General features: G+C 42.4%; 2 protein-coding genes across 3 annotated transcripts in view; both read right to left on the bottom strand.

Annotated features, from left to right (window-relative positions):
- LOC109323850 (cytochrome P450 26C1) overlaps positions 1 to 469 on the bottom strand; it is an 11,789-nt gene extending 11,320 nt beyond the window's left edge. The window contains exon 1 of the mRNA XM_019555518.1: positions 441 to 469. Coding sequence (XP_019411063.1) covers positions 441 to 469 — 29 coding nt within the window. The remainder of the gene's footprint in view (positions 1 to 440) is intronic.
- A 534-nt stretch (positions 470 to 1,003) lies between these two features.
- The window catches only part of EXOC6 (exocyst complex component 6), a 167,803-nt gene continuing 142,545 nt past the window's right edge, over positions 1,004 to 26,261 (bottom strand). For both annotated transcript variants that reach the window (XM_019555845.1, XM_019555844.1), the window contains 3 exons: positions 2,506 to 2,618; positions 1,922 to 1,933; positions 1,004 to 1,481 (listed from right to left, as the gene is read on the bottom strand). In XM_019555845.1, the coding sequence (XP_019411390.1) occupies positions 1,349 to 1,481; positions 1,922 to 1,933; positions 2,506 to 2,618 (258 nt within the window). In that variant the 3' untranslated portion in view covers positions 1,004 to 1,348. The remainder of the gene's footprint in view (positions 1,482 to 1,921; positions 1,934 to 2,505; positions 2,619 to 26,261) is intronic.

Below are 26,261 nucleotides of genomic sequence, written 5' to 3'. Positions count from 1 at the left end.
CCGTGGGCCCCGACTGCGACCGCCGCCTCCCCCACTCACGGCACGGCCGGCAGGTGGAAGCGGGGAGCGGGACACTCGCTCTCCCCGGCTCCTCCCGCCGGGCTGGAGCCACGCGCCCCGGCGGGTCCCAGAGCGCCGCTCCCAGCTCCTACTCCCACTTAGACGGGAGGCGAGTGAAGGACCCCGAGCGCACACGCGGCCCCCGCCCCAGCCCGCAGCCCTGGCCAGCTCCCTCCCCCGCCGGGGCCGGAGGGCAGTAGGGGCTTCCCGCTCCCGCGGGTCAAGTCGCGGCCGTGTGCGCGGGGCCGCCGGGACAGCGGGGAAGCAGCAGGCGCGGGGCTGGCACGGGGGCACGGGGCGGCCAGCCCGGCTGCGGGCCAGAGAACAAACGAGCGGCAGGGAAGCCCACACGGCCTGTCCCGCCTTGCGCCGCTTCATACACGACAGGGACAGACGGTACGACTGACATCGCTGTATCGGGCCCGTCCGTGACTTCACACGGGCAACGGGCACCTTCCAGCTGCACGTCTGTGGCGTCCCTTGGGTGCGGGTTTATTACAGCTCTCTCAAATGCCCGGGACTGGACTGGCCAGAGAGACGGGGCGGAGGCTGAACCCCACGGCTGGGCATGGCCCCGTCTCCATAGAGGGCTGCACTGACAACCTTGGCGGGAGCCCCGCCAGCGCTAGGCTCGGTCCACTGCTTCAGTCCGGCGGGGGACGGAACGGGACCAACCACACAAGTGCAGCCAGAAACGTGAACCCCGAGCGCCAGAAACCCGAGCACCCTGCGGAGACCAAACGGGTCTTTGCCTTCCGGGGCTCGAGCCTGAACCGCTGGCGGAGAAGCCCGCGCGGACACGCAACGACTCCGGTCCGCAGGCGGCTGTACCAGGGAGAGATCGCAGATTTGTGTCCCACACCCCCAGCCTACAAAACAAGCGGCCGCTCACCTGAAGGCTAATCGTATACAATCGGTAAAAGAAAACTACAGGCAAGATCCGGAAAGTTTCAACGTTTAAAAATATCAGATTAGGATTTAATCGGAATTTATTCAGAAAAATGCAACTGAAAGGTCAGAGCGAAACCTCTCTCAAGGCGTTTCTATCCGGAGCCAAAGCCCCACGCAGAGTGCACAGGATCTTAAATAACGTATTTACACAGTTCAGCCCCGTCATGTACAATCGAGTTGATTTTTTTTTAATGCCGCAGCCCCATTTGCCCCGTTTTACAACATATAAAATAGCCTGCATTCGTTAAAAACACGTACAAAGGCGGGCTGACTGCCGCGGGTTTGCTCGGTTCAGGCGAGGGGACATCCCGGCGTGAGCCCGGGCCGCGCGGGCGGCCTACGCGTGCAGCGACATGCCATTCACCAGACTGCGGAGCTGCTTGACTACGGTCTCGATGAGCTTCTGCTTGTCCCGATCGTTCTTGCGGAACTGAGCAAAAATGTTGTTCTTTTTGCTGGTGTCCTTCATTCTGGACAAGAAAGCAGGACATCAGAGGGGCACATTAGAAACGTCATTAAAGCCCGGCTAGATCTGTCTGCCTTCTCTCACGGCCGTGCGCGTTTTGTGCTCGCAGCGAGCGAGCCGCTCCCCCGGCCTCCTACCTACCCCGGCAGCTGTGCTCGTACACTCGGTTCAGAAATACACACCCTGGCTTCACTCCTTAACCGCGTAAAAGCGTGACCCCAAACATTACAGGCAGAGGGACCCAGGGGGACTTCGCATTCGTAGATGACCCTCTATCTACTTCTATTTCCATTCGGGTCCATCTGCAACGCGCTGCCATCCGCTGCCAGCCTTGCATTCATGAGATCCCGCTGAAACACAGCGGCGATTTATAAAGGGAAATACAGAAACTACGATTTAAGGAAAACCCCGAGCAAGGGTAGGTAGCGGCAGAAACATACGTACCCTCGGTGAACTCTGCACCAGCGCCCGGCAGGCAAAGAGAAAAGGAGACAAAGTTAGCCAGGCGGTGGTTGTGATCTGTACACCCGAGTGACGTTTTGTCTTTATTTAAATCGCTACATTCCCTCTCTTTTAAAGCACCTCAATCTCATTTCGATCTTTTTTTTTTAAAAAAAAAACAAACCAAAACAAACCAAACAACATGCTGTAGCTAAAATCACGAGACCCCGCGCAGTTCAGCTTTAGCGCTGAGGCTCTGGCACTTGAATCCCGCAGCTCCGCAACGGGAACCCCAATGCTTGCACAGGAGCTGCACTACCGGGAGGCTGCGGGCGTGGAGCACATCGGGGGGCAGAAATGTTCACTGGCTTTGTCCCCTGAGCACGTTATCACGGGCCCCCTCCTCCCCCTTTCGGGCGCAGCAGGGCCGCCTTTGACTCTCACACTGATGTGTAAGCCGTAGGGGGGAGCACAGCGCTGCTGCGCGGGGCACACGAGACCCGGGCGGGCACCGGTGCATCGGCAGCCCGAGGCAGGGCCGGGAGGGCGAGTGCGGGAGCCCCATGCGCTGCAAGGGCCGTACTCACTTCTCCAGCAGCGTGAGGGCTGTGCTTGGATTCACCCGCAGGTACTTCGAAGTCGGCTGCCCGTAGTCAGCCAGGTAGGCAGACCAGTCCCACACCATGAAAAGGTCCAGGAGCTACATGGAGAGAACAGGACAAGGTGTAAAAGGCTGCCCAGGCTCAGGCAGGCACGTGCGGGCTTCCTTGGGCACCGGGCGGCACCTCGGCAGCGAGGGCCCGAAGCTGGATTTGAAACCGGCTTTATCAGGCTGCGCGATCGCGCGAGCGTCGTTCGCGATTCAAGCGGGCTCACGACACCCCTGCAACCTCGTCTGCAACCCTTCAGCCGTCGCACTCCCCCGGCACAGGGGACCACGAGAACAGCGTCAGGGTCCGTGCTCCCCTTCCTCCCTTTTCTATCTCTTCCCTGTTTGCTATTCCTATGACTCGTTTCAGGGGCTGCCGGGCATGACCCCACGGAGCCGGGGAATGTTCCTGTGGGAAGCGTCACGTTTTGCAAGCCGAGAAGATCGTCTTAGCTTAGAAAGAGACTGGAAACTCTACTCTTTTTTTTCCACAGTAATTTGAACCAGAGGTTCAGATCATCTCAATTAAGTGCATTAAACAACCCCCGCTGGATTCTCCATGGTGACTGATCCTCCTCGGGACCGGGCAAGGGAAGCTGCAAGCTTGTGCTTGTTAGCCTTCTTCTCGTCCAAACAAAAATAAACCAAATGGATCACAACCCCCCAAACCCCAGCTCCTGCGTTTCATGGCATCTTAAAAATCGCACATTTGCTTTATAATCTCCAGGCAGAGCTGTTGTCAAATATAAAAGTAATCTCTTAAAAGCTAATGTGATGCCTGAACGAAAGCAGTAGCTCTGATCCAACTTAAAACCATAATCCCCCTTAAGCCAGTTAAACCCAACTTCCTATCTGGGCTGTAATTGTTTCAAGCAGCTAAATACTTTGCTTGCTGCCTTCGGCTTGGCTTCCAAAAGATGCACCTACCCTTAATATACTTAGTAGGCAAGATCCCTCCCCCCTTTCCTCCACGAGTCTCTTTAACCATCACGGAGAGGAAGAAGTGCTTGCTCACTTCTTCTTGGGCACCAATGTCTGTATCCTGCACAGAGCCCATAGGGGGAAGAAGCCGTGGCGATGGGCACTGTCTGGCTGGCACCACATCCCTGGGCTGCCCCCAAAGCCCATAGGGGCTATATCCAGCCCTGGCCGCATGACTCCACTGGAGCCTCAGCGACATGCTAAGAGCACTGCCACGTCCAGCCTGGCCACGAGGGCCAAGAGCCCCTGTGCCTTGTGCCAGGGGCTGCAGGGCCTGGACACTCCATGGGTGTGGCTGCTCTGCATGCATGCTAACGCTGTGTTGCACTGGGCATGAAGGAGCTGTGGGGTGGGCAAGGTGGGAGGGCAGTGGTGGCGGCAGGGAGTATGTGGTCCTAGTGCCCCTCAGTCCTGCCTGCACAGGCCATGTCAGCGCCGGGGAGGTAAATGGTTGCTGCTTTGCACAGCAATTCAGTGGTCCCTCAGGGCAGGCTGGCTAATGCACCTGGGCCCTGTCCCCAGCTTTCACCGTTAACCTTAGGGTTGCAGTCGCAGTTGTGCCAGTCACAAAAAAGAAATGCCAAGCCGCAGCCTGCCCCTGCCTACCACCCCCCTGCTCATACCTTAGCCGTTTCCCTCTGGGGCAGCTGCCCCTCGAGGACAGAATGGTCTATCCTGGCCTCCTGCAGTTGGAAGACTGGTTTGTGGCAAGAGCTGCCTTACCTTGCTGCCACCTTTTGCCACTGGTACCAACAGCCCATTGACTGAAATGCCAGGCACTTCTGAAACTCTGGAGACTGCCGCTAGAGGCTGATGTGCTGGGGTTTGGCTCCTGTTTTAAAATACTGAGTTTCTCCAGCCTTTGTTTTACTTAACTCAGGGCTCAAAATCTGCCAGAATGGAGAAGATAAACTCCGTTTCCACTTTCCCAGCATCAACTAGTTACTTAATCTGCATGTTTTAGGATGTACTGGTATCAAGTGAGATTTGAAAATAATTCTGAATGTAATTAATAAACTCCCAGGTTTAGGTCAGCTACACCAGTGCAAAGCATGGTTTGAAGGCAGGGTTTAAATCAATTCCATACACCCAGGGCTCAAATTCCCAATGCAGACAAGGCCTCTGGAATGACTGTCCCAGGGAATGTTTAACAAGCTTAACATTTTGTCCCTACTGCTTAGAAATTACATTCCTAATTCCCTTTCCCATTTACCTTTCATTCATTAATATCTTTTAATTTGTGTAAAAACACACCCAATCTCCAGTCCAGGCATGATAGAATAGCAAATACATGCATCAGTCTTGTCACATATTCCTCAAATATAGAAATATTGCTTGAAAATGTCTGAAACAATGCACTGTGGTATATAAACATCTACCAACCAAAATCCAATGACTGAAGTAAATTAAATGGGATTACCAAATTCTATTAGAGTATATTTTGACAGGGTTTAGGAATAATTGAAAAAGGTGCCACAAGAATATTTATGAGAATCCAGAAAATACTAATACAACTCTCAATTGATATTTCTTACTTTGGCTCCAGACTAAAATGTCTGCTGTATTTCACTAAAAGATATAATCTGAGAATCAGAATGCTACTATTCTCCTGTAATTCCTGCTCCCATTCAATTCTGGCATCAATTTGAATTTTAACATTGCCCATATTGGAAAACTCTAACAGTTGCTTAATCAGCAAATAATATTAGCTCTATTTTATTTAATCCCATTTAAATGACTGGGTCTGCATAAAGTAACCGGGCTGACAAGTCAAACTCATAAGCATCTTCAGAATTTTCTGAAAGAAACCAAACCTATCCAATAGCTGATTTAAGAAGGCTAAAAACTGGCAAACCACTAGCAGCATTATCACCTATCTGTAGTATAAGAACAACCAGAAGTTCATAGCTAGGTGTTATACAAATATGCAGTATCATCTGACCCCTGAAGGTCAGATGTTACTGCATATCTGACCCCTGAAGAGTCAAATGATAACAAATTTGAGAACTCAAGCCCTCCTTTAAATACTTCATATATTATTAAGAACCATTATGACTCATACAAAAGGAACAACAGTGGCTTTATAATAGTAAATCTATTAAAAACATTTAACAATAAAAGCTGTGTAATCTGCATTATCTTTGAAATATGTGTTGTCTTTTCAGTTTTCAATTTAAAAACAAATTGTCAAAAATGTAATTCCTCAGCAGGGATTGTTTAGCTGGTGTACAACGAGAAAGCTGGATTACCCAGACAATCCTCATCCGACAGCCCTGGGACTGGTAAAACTCAAAATTCTCATTCAGATCAACTGGAGTTTTGTACCCACAAGAAATGCAGGGTTGCCTGTGAGGTAGAATTGTATTACTTTGAAGTTTTTGTACAAACCTTACTTTGATAATTTTAACACATCATCAGCACTGCCAACCACCAAACTCATCAGACCAATTTACAATTTTTTTAAAGTTCTTTTATTTTGTTTTTCATTTGCTTTTTGAGCCTTTATGGTGAGTTTGCATGTGAATGCAGTATCTATATCTGTACTACTAATATACATTTTTAAAGTTAGGCATGTATTCACTTAAATAAAACAGATTTGATTTACAACAGAATCACTATTTAATTATGGTTGATTTGTTATATTTCCCACCATTTTATAATGGATCTGTGATGTACTTATAGAATTGTTAGTTCAAGTCCTCCAGAGAGTGTCAAAAGCATGCCAGTAATGATACACGTTAATTTTTACATTTTATTATTTCATTTGGAGGAAAGAGCCATAAACTTTGGCTCTATTAAGTACATATCAAATACAAACACCCATTCCTTCAAAGATCAAAACCAAATATTTCTCTCTCATTCAAGGAGCCAAACTATCAATATTTCCATTTAATATAGGGAAAATGAAAAAGAGAAGGGAAATTACTTGCTCCAAAATTACCCAACAGACTAATAACACAGGGAGGAACAGGACCCAGACTACCTTAACTCCAGTCCTGTGCTCTATCTAGTAGCCCACATCACCTCTAAAAGGCTGGAGACGTGCTGTGGTGCTTGGTGAAAGATTCTAGCCAGAAAGACCTTCTCATGGATATTATCTGAGTGGTTTGCCCAGTTTGGGCCATGGCATTTAAAAAATAAATGTTTGCAAGTTGGAAAAGGTCCAGTACAGAGCAACAAGAATGATTAGAGGTCTAGGAAATATAATTTATAAGGAAAAATAGAAGAATTGGGATTATTTAGTCTGTAGAAGGGAAGACTGAGGAGGGGTTTGATAACAGTCTTCACATACCTGAAGGGTGATTATAAAGAAGATGATGATAGACTCTTTCCTGTAGCCACATGGGGCAGGATATAAGTAGTTACATTATAACAAGGGAAGTTTAGATTGACTATAAGGAAGAACTTTCTAACCATCAGGGTGGTTAGTACTAGAATATAGTATCTGGAAAGGCTGTCAACGCTTCATACCTGGAAATGTTTAGAAGCAGGTTAGCCAAACACTAGGATGAGATGGTTACTTTAGACAAAAAGATGAACCTGTCTTGAGCAGGGAGTCTGACTATATGACCTCCTTACTTCACTTCCAATCCTATTTTTCCTGGATTAAGCACTGGCATCTGCTGTTATAGTGGCACTCCTCATGATTCAGGTCTAGATTTCTTTATATTTTGCTATGAAAGGCAACACAGCCTACTGCTTCAAGCAAGGAATTAAGGAGAAAGATTCCTAGTTGAGCACCCTAGCGCCTCTTGATTATATTTGGTATTGGTTAGTCTCGGCCTCATACAGGACTGGGTTATCTGTATTTAATAAAATGAAGCACTTATCACTTTGTTTTCTTGGAAGAGAACAAAAACAAGTAGTATTTTCTATGTTTCCCCCTTCACTGAAGTTGTGGGACCTTTTATTCTTAAAATGTATTTCTTTACTGTCCTTAAGGAAATACAAAAGGTCTCTTCCATCTGAACACATCTAGGCATGATTCAGTTTAAGGATCCCTATTGCAAGGGTCTGACGCCTCTCGTGACTGACCATTGGGTCACCAGCTGTCGTTTCCTATGAAGGATCACAGTAAGGTTTGGTGATGACTAGATTCCAGGCTTGGAGGACCAGTCTCATCAGAACCCTGAATTCTGTTCTGAAAGTGAAATTTGTGAAGCAGAGAGATTCTTTGCTCACATTTGCCTCTGATGCATGTTAGATGTGCTGCTGCATGTTTATTACTACCTATTGTTTGTATTACAGTATTGTCCATAGAACTGGGACAATTGTTTGGATTGAGGCCCCACCATGCAGAATGCTGTAAAACATGGGAAAAGGCAGTTCATGCTCCGAAGAGTTTACTGTCCCAAAAGAGATCAGATTTGACAGGTTGACACAGAATGAAAAGTATGGAGGGGGAGGACTAAAATAATAGTAATAGGATCATATTAACTAAACAAAGTTTTATTTTTTAGTAAGATAATTCATGTCAGAAGTCCTCCACATACAACATATCCAGCCATTTTTGACTCCCCAGTCTGTCTGATCAGGTACACATTAACAGCGGGATGAACTGGGGACAGCCTTCAGCATGAGTCCAAAGTGGGGCTTGAACTTATGCCTCTATAACCAGCATTCTGCCATCATCAAAGTGAGTGAATAAAATACACTAACAGATCAGTACAATGGTACCTGCCTAGTTTAAGTGGCAGCAGTTCATCCTTGGCACCACAGTTGCAGGGACAAATCGGCTTTCTTTGGGCGATTGTGCTATGATACCGAGTCTCAGTACCTCAGCACCTGCTGTATTTGTACACCTATTTGTATTTTAACGAAACCTTACTGAGGGTGCAGGAACAAAACATCACAATAGCAGGAAGAATAGCAAATGTGGCAACTGACCAGCTTGGCTTAGCAGAGAACTCTTCAGTGAACTTAAATACAAAAAGAATGCTTACAAGAAGTGAAAACTTGTACAAAACTTGGGAGGAGTATAAGAATATTGCTCAGGCATGCAGGGATGAAGTCAGGAAGGCCAAAGAGCAACTGGAGTTGCAGCTAGCAAGGGATGTGAAGGGTAACAAGGAGGGTTTCTACAAGTATGTCAGTAAGAAGAGGGAAGTGAGGGAAGTGTGGGTCTCTTACTAAACAGGGGAGGCATCCTAGTGAAAGTTGAGGAGGAAAAGGCTGAAGTACTCTGTGCCTTTTTAACCTCTGCCTTCACAGGCAAAGTCAGGTCCCAGACTACTGCACCAGGCAGCACCATTTGGGGAGGAGATCAGCAGCCCTCAGTGAAGAAAGAACAGGTTAGAGACTATTTAGAAAAGCTGGATGTGTACAAGTCCATGGGGCCAGATGCAATACATCCAAGGGGGCTGAGGGAATTGGCTGATGTGATTGCAGAGCTACTCTCCATTATTTCTGAAAAGTAGTGGTGACTGGGGGAGGTGCCAGATGATTAGAAAAAGGCAAATATACTGTGCATCTTTAAGAAAGAGAAGGAGGAGGATCCAGGAACTACATCCCAGTCAGCCTCACCTCAGTCCCTGGAAAAATTATGGAGCAGGTCCTCAAAGAATCTATTTCTAAACACTTGGAGAAGAACTTGATTAGGAACAGTCAACATGGATTCACCTAGGGCAAGTCATGCCTGACCAACCTGACTGCCTTCTATGATGAGATGAAGATAAAATATATCTTGATTTTAGCAAGGGTTTTGATACCATCTCCCACAGCATTCTCGCAGGCAAGCTGAGGAAGTATGGGTTGGATGAATGGACTGTAAGGTGGATAGAAAGCTGGCTAAATCATGACACTCAACAGGTAGTAATCAATGAGTCAATGTCTAGCTGGCAGCCACCATCAAGTGGAGTCACCCAGGGGTCAGTCCTAAGGCTGGTTTTATTCAATATCTTCATTAACAATCTGAAAGATGGGATGGATTGCACCCTAAGCAAGTTCATGGATGACACCAAGCCAAGGGGGAGTAGTAGATATGCTGGAAGGTAGGGCCAGGATTAAGGGGGACCTACAGAAATTGGAGGATTGGGCCAAAAGCTCTGCAGACAAGGATCTGGGGGTTACAGTGGACAATATGCTCAGTATGAGTCAGCAGCGTGCCCTTGTTGCCAAGAAGGGTAACAACATATTGGACTGCAGTAGTAGGAGTAATGGCAGCAGATCAAGAGAAGGAATGACTGGACTCTGTTCTGAACTGCTGAGGCCACACCTGTAGTACTCTGCCCAGTTTTGCCTCCCCCCCCCACACACACACACACTACAGCAAGGATTTAGACAAGTTGGGCAGCGTCCAGCGAGAGCAACAAAAATGGTTAGGGGGCTGGGGTACATGATTTATGAGGAGAGGCTGAGGGAACCAGGTTTACTTAGTTTGGAGAATAGAAGACAAAAGGGAGTTGACAGCAGCCTTTAAACCTGAAGGGTGGTTCCAAAGAGGATGGACTTAAGACTGTTCTCAGTGGTGACAAATGACAGAACAAGCAGCAATGATCTCAGGTTGCAGCAAGGGAGGTTTAGGTTGGATACTAGGAAAAATTAATTCAGTCAGAGGCCAGTGAAGCACTGGAAGAAAGTTACCTAGCAAGCTGGTAGAATGTCCATCCTTGGAGGCTTTTAAGGCCTGGCTTGACAAAGCCCTGGCTGGAATGATCTAGTTGCAGATAATTAGGGGGCTGGACTAGATGACCTCCTGAGGTTCCTTCCAACTCTAATTTTATATGATTCTACTGTAGCCTATTCTGGAAGAGAAAACAACACAGGTCACTATTGCTACACCAGTGTTTTAGAGAAAACGATTAAGTGTCTTAGGTAAAGATGGAAGGTGGCATTCCTTATTTTTGTTGTTATCTGTATTTCCATGTTTTGTCATGAATCCAGAATGACACTGAGGCTTTGCATCAATCTAACCATTTTTTGTTTTGTTCACCTGATGAGGCCACAGTGCCGACTTTCTTGCTTGCATCTTTCCTGTATCAGTCTTGTACTTGAATCTATTTGCTGACTGGGATGTCTTACCAATGGTGAAAGTGGTGTTTTATCATTCTAAGATCTTCCAAACGTGAAATGGTGCAATTTATGCACAGCCTGTGCTTTCCAAACCTTCTGCAAGTTGCAGTATGGAAAGAACTGGAGTATTAGCAAAGGGGGTGTGTTACATTCAAATGCAATTTCTTTTTCCCCACAGGCTCACCTTAGTAAGTTTCACAGCCGTGGCACAGAACCACAAGCTAGAGGAGGTGCATGGCTGTCATAGGACTCCCAGCAGGAGGGCAGCAGACTAGGGAGCCCTGAGCCCACAGCAGGCAGCCCTCTTCTGCCCTCACCCCTGCCCCACATACAACTCTGGGGGGTACATGCCCACTCCATGCCCACCTCCAGAGAAGCATGTGCAATGGCAAGGAGCCACTCCCACACTCTGGATGAGCTGCTTGTGGCTCCATCCCACTCCCCACCCCAGCCCTCCCCATGCATTGCCCTGGCTGGGCAGTGGCCCTAGGCCCTGCCCCTCTGCCTCCCTCACCATAGGAGCTGCAATCTGCCCCTGCCCCTAACAGACTTACCTGCAGGCAGCTGGGGAAGCTGTTCTTCACTGCTGCCTGGGGCTGTCTTCCTGGTCATGTGCATGCATGTGCGCACACACATTCATGTGGCAACCCCTGTGACCTGCTCCCTGTGGCCCCTTGCATGCTGGAAAACTTCTAGCTTGCAAGGGGAACCCCACCATTTCCCGCATTTTTCCACAATGAATGGAAAACCTGGATCCCTGCATGATATTGGGGATCCAGGACAAATGCTGTCCCAGAGTCATGCAGTACAGGAACCAGACATGATGTCCCTATTTCAGGACTGTTCCGGTCCCACTTAATTAGGGACAGGTGGTCATCCTACCCTCTTCCTGAGGGGGCCCAGGGCCCTTGGGCCTCCATGTACTTGGTGCCTATGATCACACACATGGAAATTAACTTCATATCCACCTTCACCCAGTCCCTGAAGTCTGCTTCAATCATACAGTCTGCTGGCTCAGTCCTGAAGTCTGCTTCAACCATAGCGCCAGGTGTACCCATATAGTTTGCAGAGGTATTGGACTTCTCCCTCCTTTTTCACTATGAAAAGGAGTCAAGGTTTATTTTGCAAAAATGCATGGCTTATTTCATTTTCTTTTACCTGAACATCAAAACTCCTGCCCCTTTTCTCAATATCTGTTAAAGTTAGATGCACCTCTATAAGAAGGTGTTGTATGGGTATGAGCACAGAAGGTAATTTATAATCTCACAGAAAAATAGCAATTTTACTGTTTTGTTTGATTTTAACTGACTCTTGAAAACACAAAGCTGACATTTATCCACTAGACTTTGCAGTCATTTGATAAAGTGTATGGGAGTTTTACACATTTAAATCAGTACAAGAAGGCTCTTTTTTATTTACAGAATGGAAAGACACTCAGAGTTGCATGTAATTTTTTTTCCCAAAAAACCAGACTGCAAGCATTAGTAGATATGTCCTCAATGGATATAGGTAAGAGGTTACAGAAATCTTACATATGCCTGCCGCTTCAATAGAAGATAAAAACAAAATCTTTCCTACATTGTATCTGTGTTATTCTTCATAACAGGATACCTATTAAAATAATCTCTTAATGTGCCAGAGATTAGGTGTGTACAAAACCTCAGAAAGAATAAAGATTCAGTTTTTGGTGATGTTACGCAATACGCAAGATTCCTCATCAGGGTGAAAATATAATGACAATTTTCTCTTTGGATTTGGCTTGAGACACTAACATGACTCATAATACATCAGATATAATATATGGAACATGTTAAATTTCACTGAAATAAAGAAGGGTTGTAAATCCTTAAGGTAAATCCTATAATTAATATTAATGTGGAACAAGAAAAATGTATTGAGGGCAAGTTGATTCACTAAAAGGCTAATTTTGCCAAACTGAAAATCAGCTAAAATATATACAAACAAAACTGGCATATGGGTTTAAGTCAGTGGTAATCAACCTTCAGCCCACGAGGCCATGTTATCTTGTCCATGGGTTCTGCACAGGACTGAAAATTTAACAGCAGGGGAGTGTCAGTAGCATTAATTGCAGGTCCTCTGCTGCCAAATTTCCAGACCCATGGAGAGTTCCATGGGCCAGATGATATGTGCTAGATTGCACGAGTGTGGGATGGAGCCATCACTGCAGCCAGATCCAGCGTGTGATAGTGGGCCATCAGTCAGGCCCATGCATGAGACTGGGTTGTGCATGGAGTTGAGATAGTATGCTGAATAACACCTGCATGCTGATCCCAAGCTGGATCGGGCCTCACATACCAACACCGCATGCAGGATCTAGCCCGCAGCTGGCCCCACACTATTCATCCAGTCCATAGAGCAGGACGTTTAAGTGCCATTGCTCTAAGTGATCTTGCCCAGTGCTTTCTAAATTGTACAACACTTGTCTGCAAAAAGTTTGCTGGTCACATGATACCAGCTCTTCATGTGGGAACTGGAAATAGTGCATTAAAAACCACACAACCTACACTTAGAATTTTCTTAATACTATTTTCTCCATTAAAGATGCTGTTTCAATTGCTGTGGTTGTGATCATGACTGAAAAGAGTGGTCATTTCTTTGATGGTGAATGGTCCATAGTGATCAAGTAATACAAGAAATAATGAATGAAATAAGACATCTCCGTATTACTATATCCTCTTATATAGCTTGCCCTCGAAAATAACATGCACCCTATTTTGGAAGGCCCCAAGACAGGAAAGAGTCTTACCTGGGACATGTACAAGAGGTCTGGAATCTCTGGGGCTAGAGGGCTGTGCACTGGGGCTGGTGGACACACATAGCAAGGTCGCATGTGGCATGCTGGCACTAGGGCTGCGTGGTAAGGCCCAAGGTGGCATGTTGGTTCCAGGGCTGCATGCCAAGTCCAACCCTACGCATTGGCTCTGGGGCTGCACGCTGGTTCTGGAGCCACATGCTGGGTGCAGGGCTAAGTGCTAGGTCCAAACCAGAGTACTGGTCCAGCCACTAACCAATGTCACACACTGTCCCGATCCAGCACATGGTTGGGGAGAGGACTCCTCATAGGTCCATAAATGTATCAGCTGGCATAGAAGGGGAGGGAGGCAGCAGTGGCAGCATTAATAGCTCCCAGAGCCATGTAATTAATTCTTTCAATTGCCTCCTCCCCCCAGATTTCCAGACCTGTGGGGAGTCCTTTTTCTTGTATATAATGTGCACCCCAATTTTCCTCAGCTGGTTTTTGGGGGAAAAATTCTGAAGTATACAAGAGAATGCAGTAGATATTTTTTTCAAGTTTATCACAAGGATGAACTAAAGATAACAATACTCATTCTATGACATGACAAATGTTTTCCTGTAAGCTCTACCCTGTGAGTATCATGTAAACAAAGTAGACCAAGACAGTCAAGGGCGCTATATCTGAGAAGAGAAATATGTAAGAAAACAGAACAAATTCCTCATTACTAAACTACAGTGTACTGGCCAGCCCCTCATACAGTAACTAACAAGGAACGGCCAAAGGAGAGAGGGTTAAAAAAATCACTAGTATGGGGGGGGGGGGGTGGAAAGGAACTTGTAAAAAGTTCCATCTTCTCCAATATACCAGATAGACTAACAGTCTGGGAAGAGGAAAAAAGTCAGCACTGAGGCCTGCTACAGTTTGGAGGACTTATCAATCTCAGAAGCATGTCTGAGAAGCCTGTACTCATCACATTCACTAGGGCATAAACTGATTTTACTTCAGAGTAAAAGTGGAGGGAAACATGACACATAATTTTTCTACAGAGCATACTTATGTTTTCTGGGGCAAAGGTAGCTTGGAAAAAAAAGTGACAGTCTGCAAGAGTTTATTATTATATTAATGAAGCGTCATGGGCTTATTCCTGGTTAATTTCATCATGGAATAGCCCTTTGCCCAATGCAGTGTAGGTTTCCCTGCCATCTAGTGGCGAGGCTCTATAAATGCACCTCCTTTGGGCAGCTAGCCAGGGATAGCTGGCTTGTGTTCTGCTCCATACTAAGGAGCAAATGTGTAACCAAGTAAAATTCAGGGTAGATTACTTAGTTTTAATCACATCATGCATCCACACCAAGAAGTCTTGGTAAAACTTCTAATTAAACTTAGATAAGTAAACAGATGCATATTTCCTCAGTTGAAGCACATGGCCTTTTCAATTGTGAGGTAGTGCTGTCTTGGTTGAACAAGAATGTCACCTTCTAAAAAAAATAATTCCTAACTTCATATATTACCAGTGTTACAACCCACAGTTTGGGGTTTTTCTTCTCCCCTAACTTCTTGAAATTATAGGCTATAAAATGCTATAATTTTCTAGCATCCTTTGTCTTGTCTATCATTTTCTAAATGCCTTTCACATAATCAACTTATACCCTAAACTCTTTCAGATAAGATTTCAAGTAAAATAAATATTTTGGAGATTGTAAGTTCCACTGTGTCCTTTTGGAAGATATTGAACTTTTCTTTAATTAAAACAGCTTCCAACTCAGCTACAAAAATGTTTTGAACATGAAATGTTATAAGACCGATCCCACAAATTGAAGGGAAGTCCCATAAAAGTTTAAGAATATGGTACAGGCTCCAAATGAAGCTTTTATTACTGTGTCCTGTGTTATTTTCTAATGCCTGCTGTTGTGCAAGTACCTGGGAATCGATTTATTATCAACACACACTAGGTACTGTGTTAACTGCTGCTCTAAAATGTGCCAAGCAGCCAGGTCACTGTGTAAGCATATAAAATAGGTGGCAAGGAGTTTGTGTGAGGAATTCTTGAGGCTGTGCATTTCTTGTATCATTTCTTAAATCATACCCTCAACAAGAATCACAGATTTTTCCTGAGAAATTATGAAAGAGTTTTTACCTGCTCTGAATACATATGTGAATCTTTTTTTTCTGCCAGTATAGCCTTAAGCTTAGTTTGAAGGGGTCTGGATCTATGAGTGAAACCTGGCTTAAAAGATTTAATTGCTGCAATTGTTTTACTGAGACCTGGATTTGTCTCTGAACTACCTTTGGAAACAAAACTTTGTACATTCAAATATGAATTTATATTAATAAATATGACTTACACAGTTATGCAATATTTTTTGGGTAATCAAAACCATATGTGCTCCATATGTGGTTGATTCTATGCAGGTATACATAAGCCTCTCTCCCACTTTACCTCTGAGCAACAGCTGAGCACAGGGGAAGGTCCCTATAGGAACTCAATATCCAAGCAAGGCAGAGCTGACCAACCCAGAAGGTAATGTGTGCAGAACCCACTAGAGAATAAAAGCATAATTTCTTTCCCATGAGATAATTCTCATAGATCTTTAATTCTCATAGATCTATAATTTTAAACAATCTGGTTGTATACAACTGGAATGGAACCTTTTGATTTCTATTTTGGGATTAAGAAAGTCAACAAATGGCCCAACTAGGTATAAACTACCTAGAGAAAAAATTGAGACGCTGCATATATCTATTACTTTAGAATCCTGTTATAATTTTTCAGAGATGAGGGTGGAAAATGTTCCGGTGCTTTATTTTTCCATAGGAAATTTTCCATTTCTAAAAATTCATTGTTTCATAAAATCATTAGTAACAATGAATCGATGCCAATACAATATTAGGCAAGCTTGGCAATTTCAAAGCTGGCCAAGGTTGTAGACGACACCAAGTTATGGGGGAGGATGGTCATGCCAGAAGATAGGCTGCAGATACAGGTAGACCTAGACAGGCTGGAGGGTTGGGTGGACCGGAACCAGATGAAGTTCAACACTCAGAAGTGTAAGGTGCTCCATCTGGGGGCAAACAATCCCCAACAGACCTCAGGCTCGGTGGTGACAATCAGACTTGCACCACAGCCGAAAGGGACCGAGGGGTAATGCTCGACCATCGCATGAACACGAGCCGGCAGTGCAATGCTGGGGCAAGCAGGGAAAACAACACACTGGCATGAATGAATAAACCATCGTATCTCATGCAAAACTCAGGAAGTTTTGCATGAGATACAAAGTACTCTGCACTGGTGAGATCACAGCTGTGAGAACTGGTGAGTACTGCATCCAGTTCTGGGCACTGCACTTCAACAAGGATGTGGAAAAACTTGAGAGGGTCCAGAGAAGAGCCACCCATATGATCAGGGAGTTGCAAGACAACCACGTGAGGAAAGGCTGAGGGACTTGGGTCTCTTCAGCCTATGGAAGAGAACACTGAGAGGGGTCTTGGTAGTGGCTTACTGCTACTTTGGGGAGTCCATCAAGAACTTGGTGCACAGCTGTTCACCAGGGCACCCATGGAGAAGAGCAGGAGCAATGGATACCAACTCCTGGAAGGCTGCTTCAGGCTCAATTCCAGGAAAACTCCTTCACAGTCAGGGTGTCCAGACTGTGGAATAAACTCCTTCCAGTGGTGGTGCAGTCACCTGCTCTGGAAATCTTCAAAAGGAGTCTGGACAATCACCTTGCTGGAGTCACTGACCCCAGTTGTCTTTTCCTGCCTAGTGCAGCAGGACTGGACCTGATGATCTACAAGGTCCCTTCCAGCCCCTAACAATCTAATCTATGACAGTTGTAATTAATGTTTTTCAGGTGATTATCCCTAGGAAGTTTGTGAGAGTACACATATGTTTTATTGATTTGTAAACAGGAGGGTAAATACACTCACATAATAATCCAAACCAAAAATCAAGGTATAAATTCACCTAATTACCTGTGCAGGTCAAATCAAAACCAAATGAATGCACTGCCAAGCTTGTTTCTATTTCTCAAAAGCTCTTGCTTCTGGAGAACCAGTCAGAAGCACAATTAGTGAAGAAGATGCAGTGTGATGGTAAGTTGCTTTTGCCCATAGATACACTGGTAAAACCATCCTTTAGTGAAAGAGAATGTGGTTCAAGTAGTTCTGAATCAGATGTGCCTCAATCTGATTCTGAAATGGAACTAATAAGTCATGCAAGTGATTCTACAGCTAGTGACAGTGAAACAGGTGCCACCATGACCTCAGTGGAAGAGAGTTAAGCTCTGTTGAAGTAGATAAGTGGACAACCACAGTATATCACGCACAGTTCTTTGGGTGTGCTAAAATTAGCGTGTCAACAGTTTTCAGCGTCTTCATTTTTTTCCCCTTAAATTTAAACAAACAACGTAAGGGAAGTACATGCTATTGTTTATTGTCTTTATATTTTTACAAATAATCCAATTAAAATAATTTCTTTTCACATAAAGCTTTGAATTTGTTTGAATATAAAGCTTAAACCACATTAAGTGCATTGTATTTAATTTTTTTCCTAATTAAATATTTCAGTTTGAATACTTATGGCTTTTGAGGCACAAAATTAACATGGTGGTAATTTTTTATTTTTTGTTTACTAAATATAAGTCAAATAAACATGCTAAATCAGATCACGCTCTATTTGGGGCGTTGGAAAAATTTCCACAAAATGTTCCCAAAATTTTCTGGAAAACCCACATCTCTGGAATTTTTGTACATTGTTTTTACTGCATTGCTTTCAGTTAGCTACTTTCCTTGAACACAAGAAGGGTAGCTCTTATTCTGAACAGTTTATTAACCCCTAATCACCCAGTTACTTCTAGACTCCATGCATGTGTAATTACCTTTTGTCAGGTACAATTTGCCTGATAAACATGTCAGAACACTTGCTGCTTAGTCTGTTTCAACAGATAAATGCTGTCTTTCCACAGCCTTGGGGCGTAATTAACGCAGAAAAAAGGCAGTTATAAAAACACACAGAAGCTGATTCACTAAGGCAGGAGTTCACAGCATGCAGCCAGCCAAGGCCTATTTCTTGGCCTGCTATGCTTGCATGAATGCTTATTGAGTTCCAACCTGCTGTGACAGGGCAACACTGAAGAACTGTGATGTAAGGTAGATTTCCACACGACTTTTGGAATGAAGTGGAATGATGCCTACTTGAAAAAATGGAAAGTGAAGCATCAGATGGTTATATTGATAGAACTCTATAGATAGAGTGCTATAAATGACAAAGAATGAAAGAAAGAACAAACGAATGAAGCAAGGAAAGAAAGAAAGTGAACTTAGCTAAACTGTTTGCATTACCTTGGAGTGCTAAGAGGAATACAAACTAAAAAGGAGAAAGAGAAGAAGCAGAGGAAAACCAACTGAATTAAAAACAACAACAACAACAACAACAACAAAGCTGTGACATTCTGGGTAAAATAACCAAGATGCATCAGATCTCTGTAGATTCTGATTTCTGCCCAATGGTGTTTGTGAGTTGTACCCATGTACTATGGGGAATGTAGAAAGAAATCCCTACCTGACCTCTGGATAACCCAAACAGGAGATTAGCCCATTTCCAAGCAAAGCAGGTTGTCACACTGTTAGGCCAATTGCTTCTATTGACACTTTGCATAAACATCTTACACAGAGTGATCAGAAAGGACTGTTATGCCATTAAGGTTTCTTTTTATTTTTTTATACCTAAGCCTTATAGAATAAAGGCCTTTCTGAGTCAGGGATAACAAAAGGGTCAAAAGGTCACAAACATTCTTTTAAGCAGATACCAATCTGGGAAGTTAAAATTAATCCAAAAGTACAAATTAGACGCTTGAGACAAAATTTTGGCATTCTCATCTTACTTTAACTTCACATTAATACTTCAAAATTACAGCAATATGTATTTTATTTACTTTGAAATACTGAACATTTTTATCTTCAATTTAAGAAATATAAAGTTGTTTAATTTTCTTTACCAGCCAGTAATCTACACATATTTAATTATTACCATTAAAATCCTCATGAATAGTGTTAAAAAGATATTTTTCGCCTTGAAATGATTGAGTTCCATGCTCTCTCCTGCATACTTCACCTATAATTTACACAGCATGTAGTCTGCATTACACACAACTAAATATTTTATATTTTCCTTTTTTTTGTTTTCACTTTGATCAGAGTTGGAAACAATCTCCTTTTAATAGCATAAAAACCACCTGCTGGGCATTGCAGACTACAGCTAATTAGTAAATTCTTTGAAATCTAGATATAATAGTTTGTGACCTTCTTAATTAAAAAAAAGGCAAAGCCTAGAAACTTGGGTGAATTCTTCTAGGAAAATGAATGGTGCTAAGCATATGCAATTATCAGCTACAGAAATATCATGAGCCACAGACATACTACATACATACTACTTTTTTTTTTTTTTTCCATAGGAATGCTTGGCTTTTAATACAAAACAAAACATATACTTTTTTAAAATATTTATTTTTTAAGTAGTTCACAGAAAGGTAGCCAGGATATTAACGTATTATGAAATATCCATATTATAGTGATAGTAGAGATGTTACCAAAGAATGTAGCCCCATCATGCCATGTACTAGAAAATGCACATGCAACATTCCTGCCCCCAAAAAAGAGTTCCCAAAGAACTTGTATTCTACTGGACAGCACATCAAGAAGTTGCAGACTTAACAGGAAACACGTCATCCATCAACACAATAAAGATCCCCAGGGAGTAGATGATGACACTAGCCATTCTGCAATCAAACTCTATGTAGTATTGATTACAAATCAGAACATAAAAATGAAGGAAGAATTTTGTTACAAGCAATCACTTGCCCTATGAACATGCACACAAGTTAGTCTACAATTCAACATTTTCACATATTTTGAGCCAATTTTTTTGTCTTAATTTATTAGAATAGTTTGCTGAAGTGAGCTGGACTATTTGTACAAGGGAAGCAAGATTTACCTATAAGTGTTTCACTGCATATTGTGGTAAAAAGTCTCCTAAATGTTTATGAGAATACAGTGGTTTTCATCCTTTCTTGCACCAGGACCTATTGTAAACATCAGTGGCCAGTCCCAACCCACTGCCCCTCACTCCCGACCAGCATTCCCTCTAAACTGCGTGGTGTGTGCGGCTGCACAGGCATGCCTGGCCACACAGCATAAGCGCGCCTGAGCAGGAACACTGCTCCCAACCTACTATCCCCTGCTCTCAGGACCCAGCCCCCCAGTTTATGAGGCAGGGCATGGGTGTGTGGGGTGGGGAGACCCAAGCAGCCCCTTGCAGGCTGGAACTCTGCCAGCCTATAAGGCAAAAGCCACAGTTTCCCATGTTTTTCTCCTTTAAAGGAGAATACATTTTTAAAGTTTGTTCACAACCCTTTCATATATTCTTGGAACCCACTTTTGGGTTGCAACCCATGAGTTGAGAAATGTTGTTCTAGGTCTACTTAAGTATGTCTACTTAAGTATGTCACACTTCAAGACACAACCAGAACTCTCCCATGGAACTGCAGTCTGACTGGACTCTAAACCAAGGCAAAACTTGTCTTCTTGTAACATATTTGCATAGTGCCTAACACAGTATTCGATTAGCTATTAGATAAAAGTGCCAAAAAAAGACCCACTGAGGTGACCAGTCTATACAGATGCTGCAAAAGCCAGGTCAAACTAATACACTGCCTCTTCAGGGCATGTGCTGGGCTCAGCGCAGGAGCATGCCGAGTTAAAAGTAAAGCACGTTTCACTCCCCACCCATTTGCAAGGTTCTCAATTTTGGCTTATAGGTTCTTCCACAAAACTATAACAAAAGCAACAGTGATATTAAACCACAGCTGCTTTCTTTTTAGTCTTTGATTATACCATGTAAACAAGCACATGTCAAGGTATCATACACACATGTACTCTCATTTATTAGAGCAATATTTAATAAAATGTATTTACAAAATTATAAGAACCCCACAAAAATAACTTCTAGAATGGAACTTCAAATAGGAATCAAAGGAAGCAAAATTGAAAACAGATCATCATACTTTACTCCAGACAAGCTTTTCCTGCTTATGAAGGAACATGAAGATTGTTTAAGTACAGATATGCAAATTTAAACTGCTAAGAACAAGCACAAAAGTTGGCTAACTAGAATAACATAAGCACCAAACAGCTGCAATTATCACTTCATCTGCTGGAGTTCTTCACTGCTGACAAATGTCTTGTTAGCCAGGTTAGCAAGTCTGCCTGCCACTTGCCAAAATATTTTTTTTTATTTACTCCTGGTGACTTATTTTGTGAATGTGTGAATTTCAGAATCCCCCCTACTGATCACATACCTGGAATAACACACATTAGTATAGTATTTCAAAGTGTAAACTGAGCTCTTGATCTGTGAATGTCTTTATAGTTTACACTATCCTTTTCCTGGATTGCTCATTGTCTAACAAATGCATTTTCAAAGTGGTATTTCAGGAGTTAGCTATGCAATTCCCACTAGTGTCAATGGGAGTCGCAGGCTAAATTCCTGGGCACTGCTTTGAAAACTGACTCCAGGATTTTCCAGAGAAGGGCAGTTTGTGTTAGAAAGGGAATGTCTTGAATTTCATCTTTAGAGCACTGCACTTAAACTTGATGGTTTTAAAAAACTTACAAATTTGGAAATCATGCTGATATATAGGAGCATGTTTAAACCTTTAAAATAAATGAAACTTTACTTTTTTCCATTTAAATTATTACATCGGTTTCAAATTTATGCTTAGAAGTGAAGATAGTAGTTGATAGTAGTTGACAACATCTTCAGTGCTGGGATATTATCTTTAACACATTTCTAAGTGTAAAATATGTAAACTTGGAGGTTATGACAGCTAAGCCAGCAGCAATTATTGTTATGCTAAGAAAAAGACAAAAATTATTTGGGTTCAAACTAATTTTTCACAACCAAAATTTTCCTAATGGACCTTGAGGTATGTTCTAAGAATGTTCTTGTTATATCCAGCGGTGAACTTCTAATACTTCGGCACTTAAAATGAATTTAGGCCTGTCTACAAGAAATATGCGTATTGTTGGAGTTGCATGAACAAGTTAGTTGGTGATAGCATAACCAGAAAAACATTCGGACAACAGTTTTTAAGGTGAAATAGTAACTGCTGCAAGTATGAATAGGTAGCCCATGTACACCATACAATATAGCAATATGAATACAAATACAAAGAAGATTTGTTTAATTACAGTGTAAATAATCTTTGTAATAAAGTGCTTCTTTCTCATAATTAAAGAATAAACTGAATTAGTAGCATAAGAACTGTCTTTTGAGTTTAGAAACAGACAAGAGTTTCAAAAGCAGAAGTCTGGCAGACAGTCAGTCTAGAGGGCAGGGGTTCTAGCCAAATTGTTCCTGCATGGCCTGTACACGAAGTCCCTTCAGACAAAGCCAAAAACTATGTCAATGTAAGATTTGGGGGGGATTTGAAATGGTTTATTATGCAACCTTCAGGTCATTCACAAATTTCTTGAGCTTCAGATACAAAGGTGTTCTCTCTCAAGAAGCGTGCAAAGGATTGCACGTACAGCCCTACAAAACAGAATTTATGTCTCTTTTTTGCATAATGCTTTGAAAATCCAATTCTCATAGTTAAAATTGTGGAGCAACATTAATACTGGTTATAACAGGGTTAAAAATCAAATGGACATTTTTACTTTTTTCAATAGGAATTTTTAACATGCTGTACTTTTAATCTGCAGGTTGAAATTTATCGTACTACGTCTGATGTGGTCAGCAAACTTTTACCAAAATGGATTTTAAAGTTTCAATTACGTTTTGTATATTTTTAAAACCATGTCATATTCAAAACAGGCTTAATTTTAAATAGAAGAACTGATGACTTTGATAGTAATTGTCTGTACATTATTCTTGGAGTAGCATAGCAGGATAAATATAGAAATGAAACCATTAGGCAGAAAAAGAAAGGACAACCACTAACATCTGTCATCATTAGGAAAAAAGAGTCACTTGGCTTGAGCATCTCTATAGGCTACAGACATTACATCTGGCATGACAACTAATGAAAGAAAATAAGGGTAGACTAGACTTTGCCGGGTGACACTGTAAACAATATCCTTAATGAGTTGGGAATTTAGTGACATGAGACTGAAGTCATTTTTCAATTATTCTACAGTAAGACTATGAAGATTCAAATCAAACTATAACAGTTGTATCTAAGAAGAGTAGTGACACTGCAGTGGTTTTGTAAATACAGCCATATTAGACTGAGAGCCCAGACAAAGGGCAAGGCATGGACCATCTCTCTACCCACCTGCACATTAGATGCCTTGTACTACCTTAGCCTAGAAGGTTCCTAGGAGACTACTCTGATGGTTTCCCTCTTAAAACTAGGTCTCGGTGTGGGTCACTGATGATGATATTCTAATACTCTACAGTGATCAGATTATGTGTAGATTCTTTTAGGCTGGTGGTTCTCAACCTTTTTAAACCCATGGCACATCCCTCGTTAGACTCAAGACACACTGCAGAAAATGCCAGATCTTAAGCTGTCAATTCTTTTTTGACTATGGGAAAATAATACAGCAATTCTTCTGAAAGACCACAACAGGTTAGAAAGTTTTTGACATTATAGATTCCTATATAAAATTTCTGAGTTTATTCTGTGAATAAGCTGTACTGTTTGCACATCTAACAGTGCTAATAGTGCATGGCATCACACAGCATCCTCAAAAGCATCTCATAGCACCATGGTTGAGATCACTTTTTTAGGCATTTTCTGTAAGGAACTCCTGACTATTAGAATATCTTGTGGTCTGACCTCCACCAAATGCAGTGATCTCTGGGATAGGCTGCAAAGTGTATCTGTTTCTGCAAAGGTTAATTGGGGTTCTGTCTCAGTAAAGGCACATAATTAATTTGGAGGATAAGTCTTTTTATTTACTCATTTTTGGATCTATAAAGGGCTCCTATTTAATTTTTAATATTTGAGCAGCAGCCAAAATGTAAATCTAAATAAAAAGAATAATGTGAAGAGTCACAGTAAAGTATAGAGAATGACTCAGTATTTGGGATTTCTGTCTGAGATGACCATCACAGCCTCCAACATCTGACCCAACAGTTAGTAACCACTGAGAATAAAGTACGTTTCTTAACTCCTTGATGTTTCTTTTCCCTGAAGCTGTGCTCCATGAGCCATATTGTCCACATACAGTGCACATAAAGTTTATAAAGCTCACTTGTGGCATAGTAGTGCCTGTAAACATATTCACGAAAACCAAAACAAATGTAATAAATTGACTAAGTGTCAAAAATAGCACTAAAAAGATTCCTTCAATCAAACAACTGAAACCCCACCACTTCAACCCAGCGTCTGGATTAAACTACTAAAGAGGGCAGATCTTGATCTTACTTGGTTTGAAACAAATTTGGGATCCATCAAGCCAAGGGCTGGGAAAGCAAGCTCCTTGAAAATACCTTGCAGGTAGCCTTACACCAATACAGCTCTCTAGCAACTGTCAAAAGTGTCCCAGCTGATTTTAACTGCTGAGCTGAGGAAACATACATCAGAGTCAAATAAGAGTCTTGTATGTCAGAATCTGGAAGCTGGACTTTTACTCAAACAAATAAGAAGCCAGTGCTACTTATAACACAGAGATGAAATAAACTCAACATTACATGCATCTCTGAGTAAGCAGATGGTTATTTTTTCAGGAGCTTGCTCATCAAAAAACATGTTATAGAAATCCAGGGATCACTTATCTTAGTGGCAGGTGAAATTACATCCATTGGACAAAACTATATTAGATCGGGGAACCACTGGGAAAGCAAATCACTTCTGTAGGAAAGTCAAAATATGGAGGTATACTTGGTACATTGCTGGTCCAAGTATAAATATGCATCTATTGCAGTAATCTCTCAATTTCCTCCCCAGCTACCTAAGTCTTTTTCTACACTGTGAAACTATTACATGGCACTGCCAAACATTTTAGCAAGCTCTAAGGTCCTTGACAAAATCTTGATTCTTAACTAATCAAATTGTTATTATTCAAGATTATAAATCTAATATTTTGGGAATAAATTGGTTTTTTTGTCAGCTTTTTCAAAAATAGTCTGGATACCTGTCACATAGCCCTTCATTCTGTGGTCCTGAACTAACCAGCAAATTCTAGAAAAAGTTCATTCTCAATGTATTGAGTCCAGTAGCATTTCTTTTCAGAAAATAACTATTTTTCAATAGGAATTTTGCCTGTAAATGTTAAAGGTCCCCCATCCTTTGCTTCCCTTGAAAACATCCACTTCCCACTACTTCTGATATGACAAGTATCTTGCTAAAAGAATATTTTGTCTGAATTCTTATTTACTCACAAAGTTGAGAAAAAAAGGAATATGTAGTGTTGTAATGATTGCCCTAACTCCTAATATCTAACCCCAGGAGATCAAAATTGGGATTTTTAAGTAACAAAGCAATGAAGGTAAATGTCCGCAGTGATTTGAAAAACGTCTTCCTCCGATTTGTTTTACCTGCCACTTTGAAATGTTATCTGCTTCTGGTAAGTAATCCTGTGCTAGATTCTTGTGCTTCTTAAATGCATATTATTCTCACCCTTTATTGACTGACTACATCTATTATCACATGTAAGTAGTGTTAATCCTCTAGTAATTAACACTCTTATTAAAGTAATTTGAACTCAGGGAAGTTTAACTCTGTCTTTACTTAATTAAATTATTGGGAATGTTTTAGACTGCCTTTGAGTTTTTGGTTTGTTTTTCAGTATCTTGTGCATATAAACTGCATTTGTGAAATAGGTACCAAGTCTTTTATGCTTCCTCAATGTTTATAATTTTGTATTACTTAAAAAAGCAACTTTTGGTGCCCTTCAACAATGATGCCTTAAAGGAGTGCTAAAGGAAATCATACTTTCAT

This window comes from Crocodylus porosus, unplaced genomic scaffold (genome assembly GCF_001723895.1).
Source record: "Crocodylus porosus isolate Cpor-Errol unplaced genomic scaffold, CroPor_comp1, whole genome shotgun sequence".
Classification (NCBI taxonomy): Eukaryota; Metazoa; Chordata; order Crocodylia; family Crocodylidae; genus Crocodylus; species Crocodylus porosus.
Note: the sequence above shows the minus strand (reverse complement) of the source record. Positions and strands in the feature narration are given on the sequence as shown.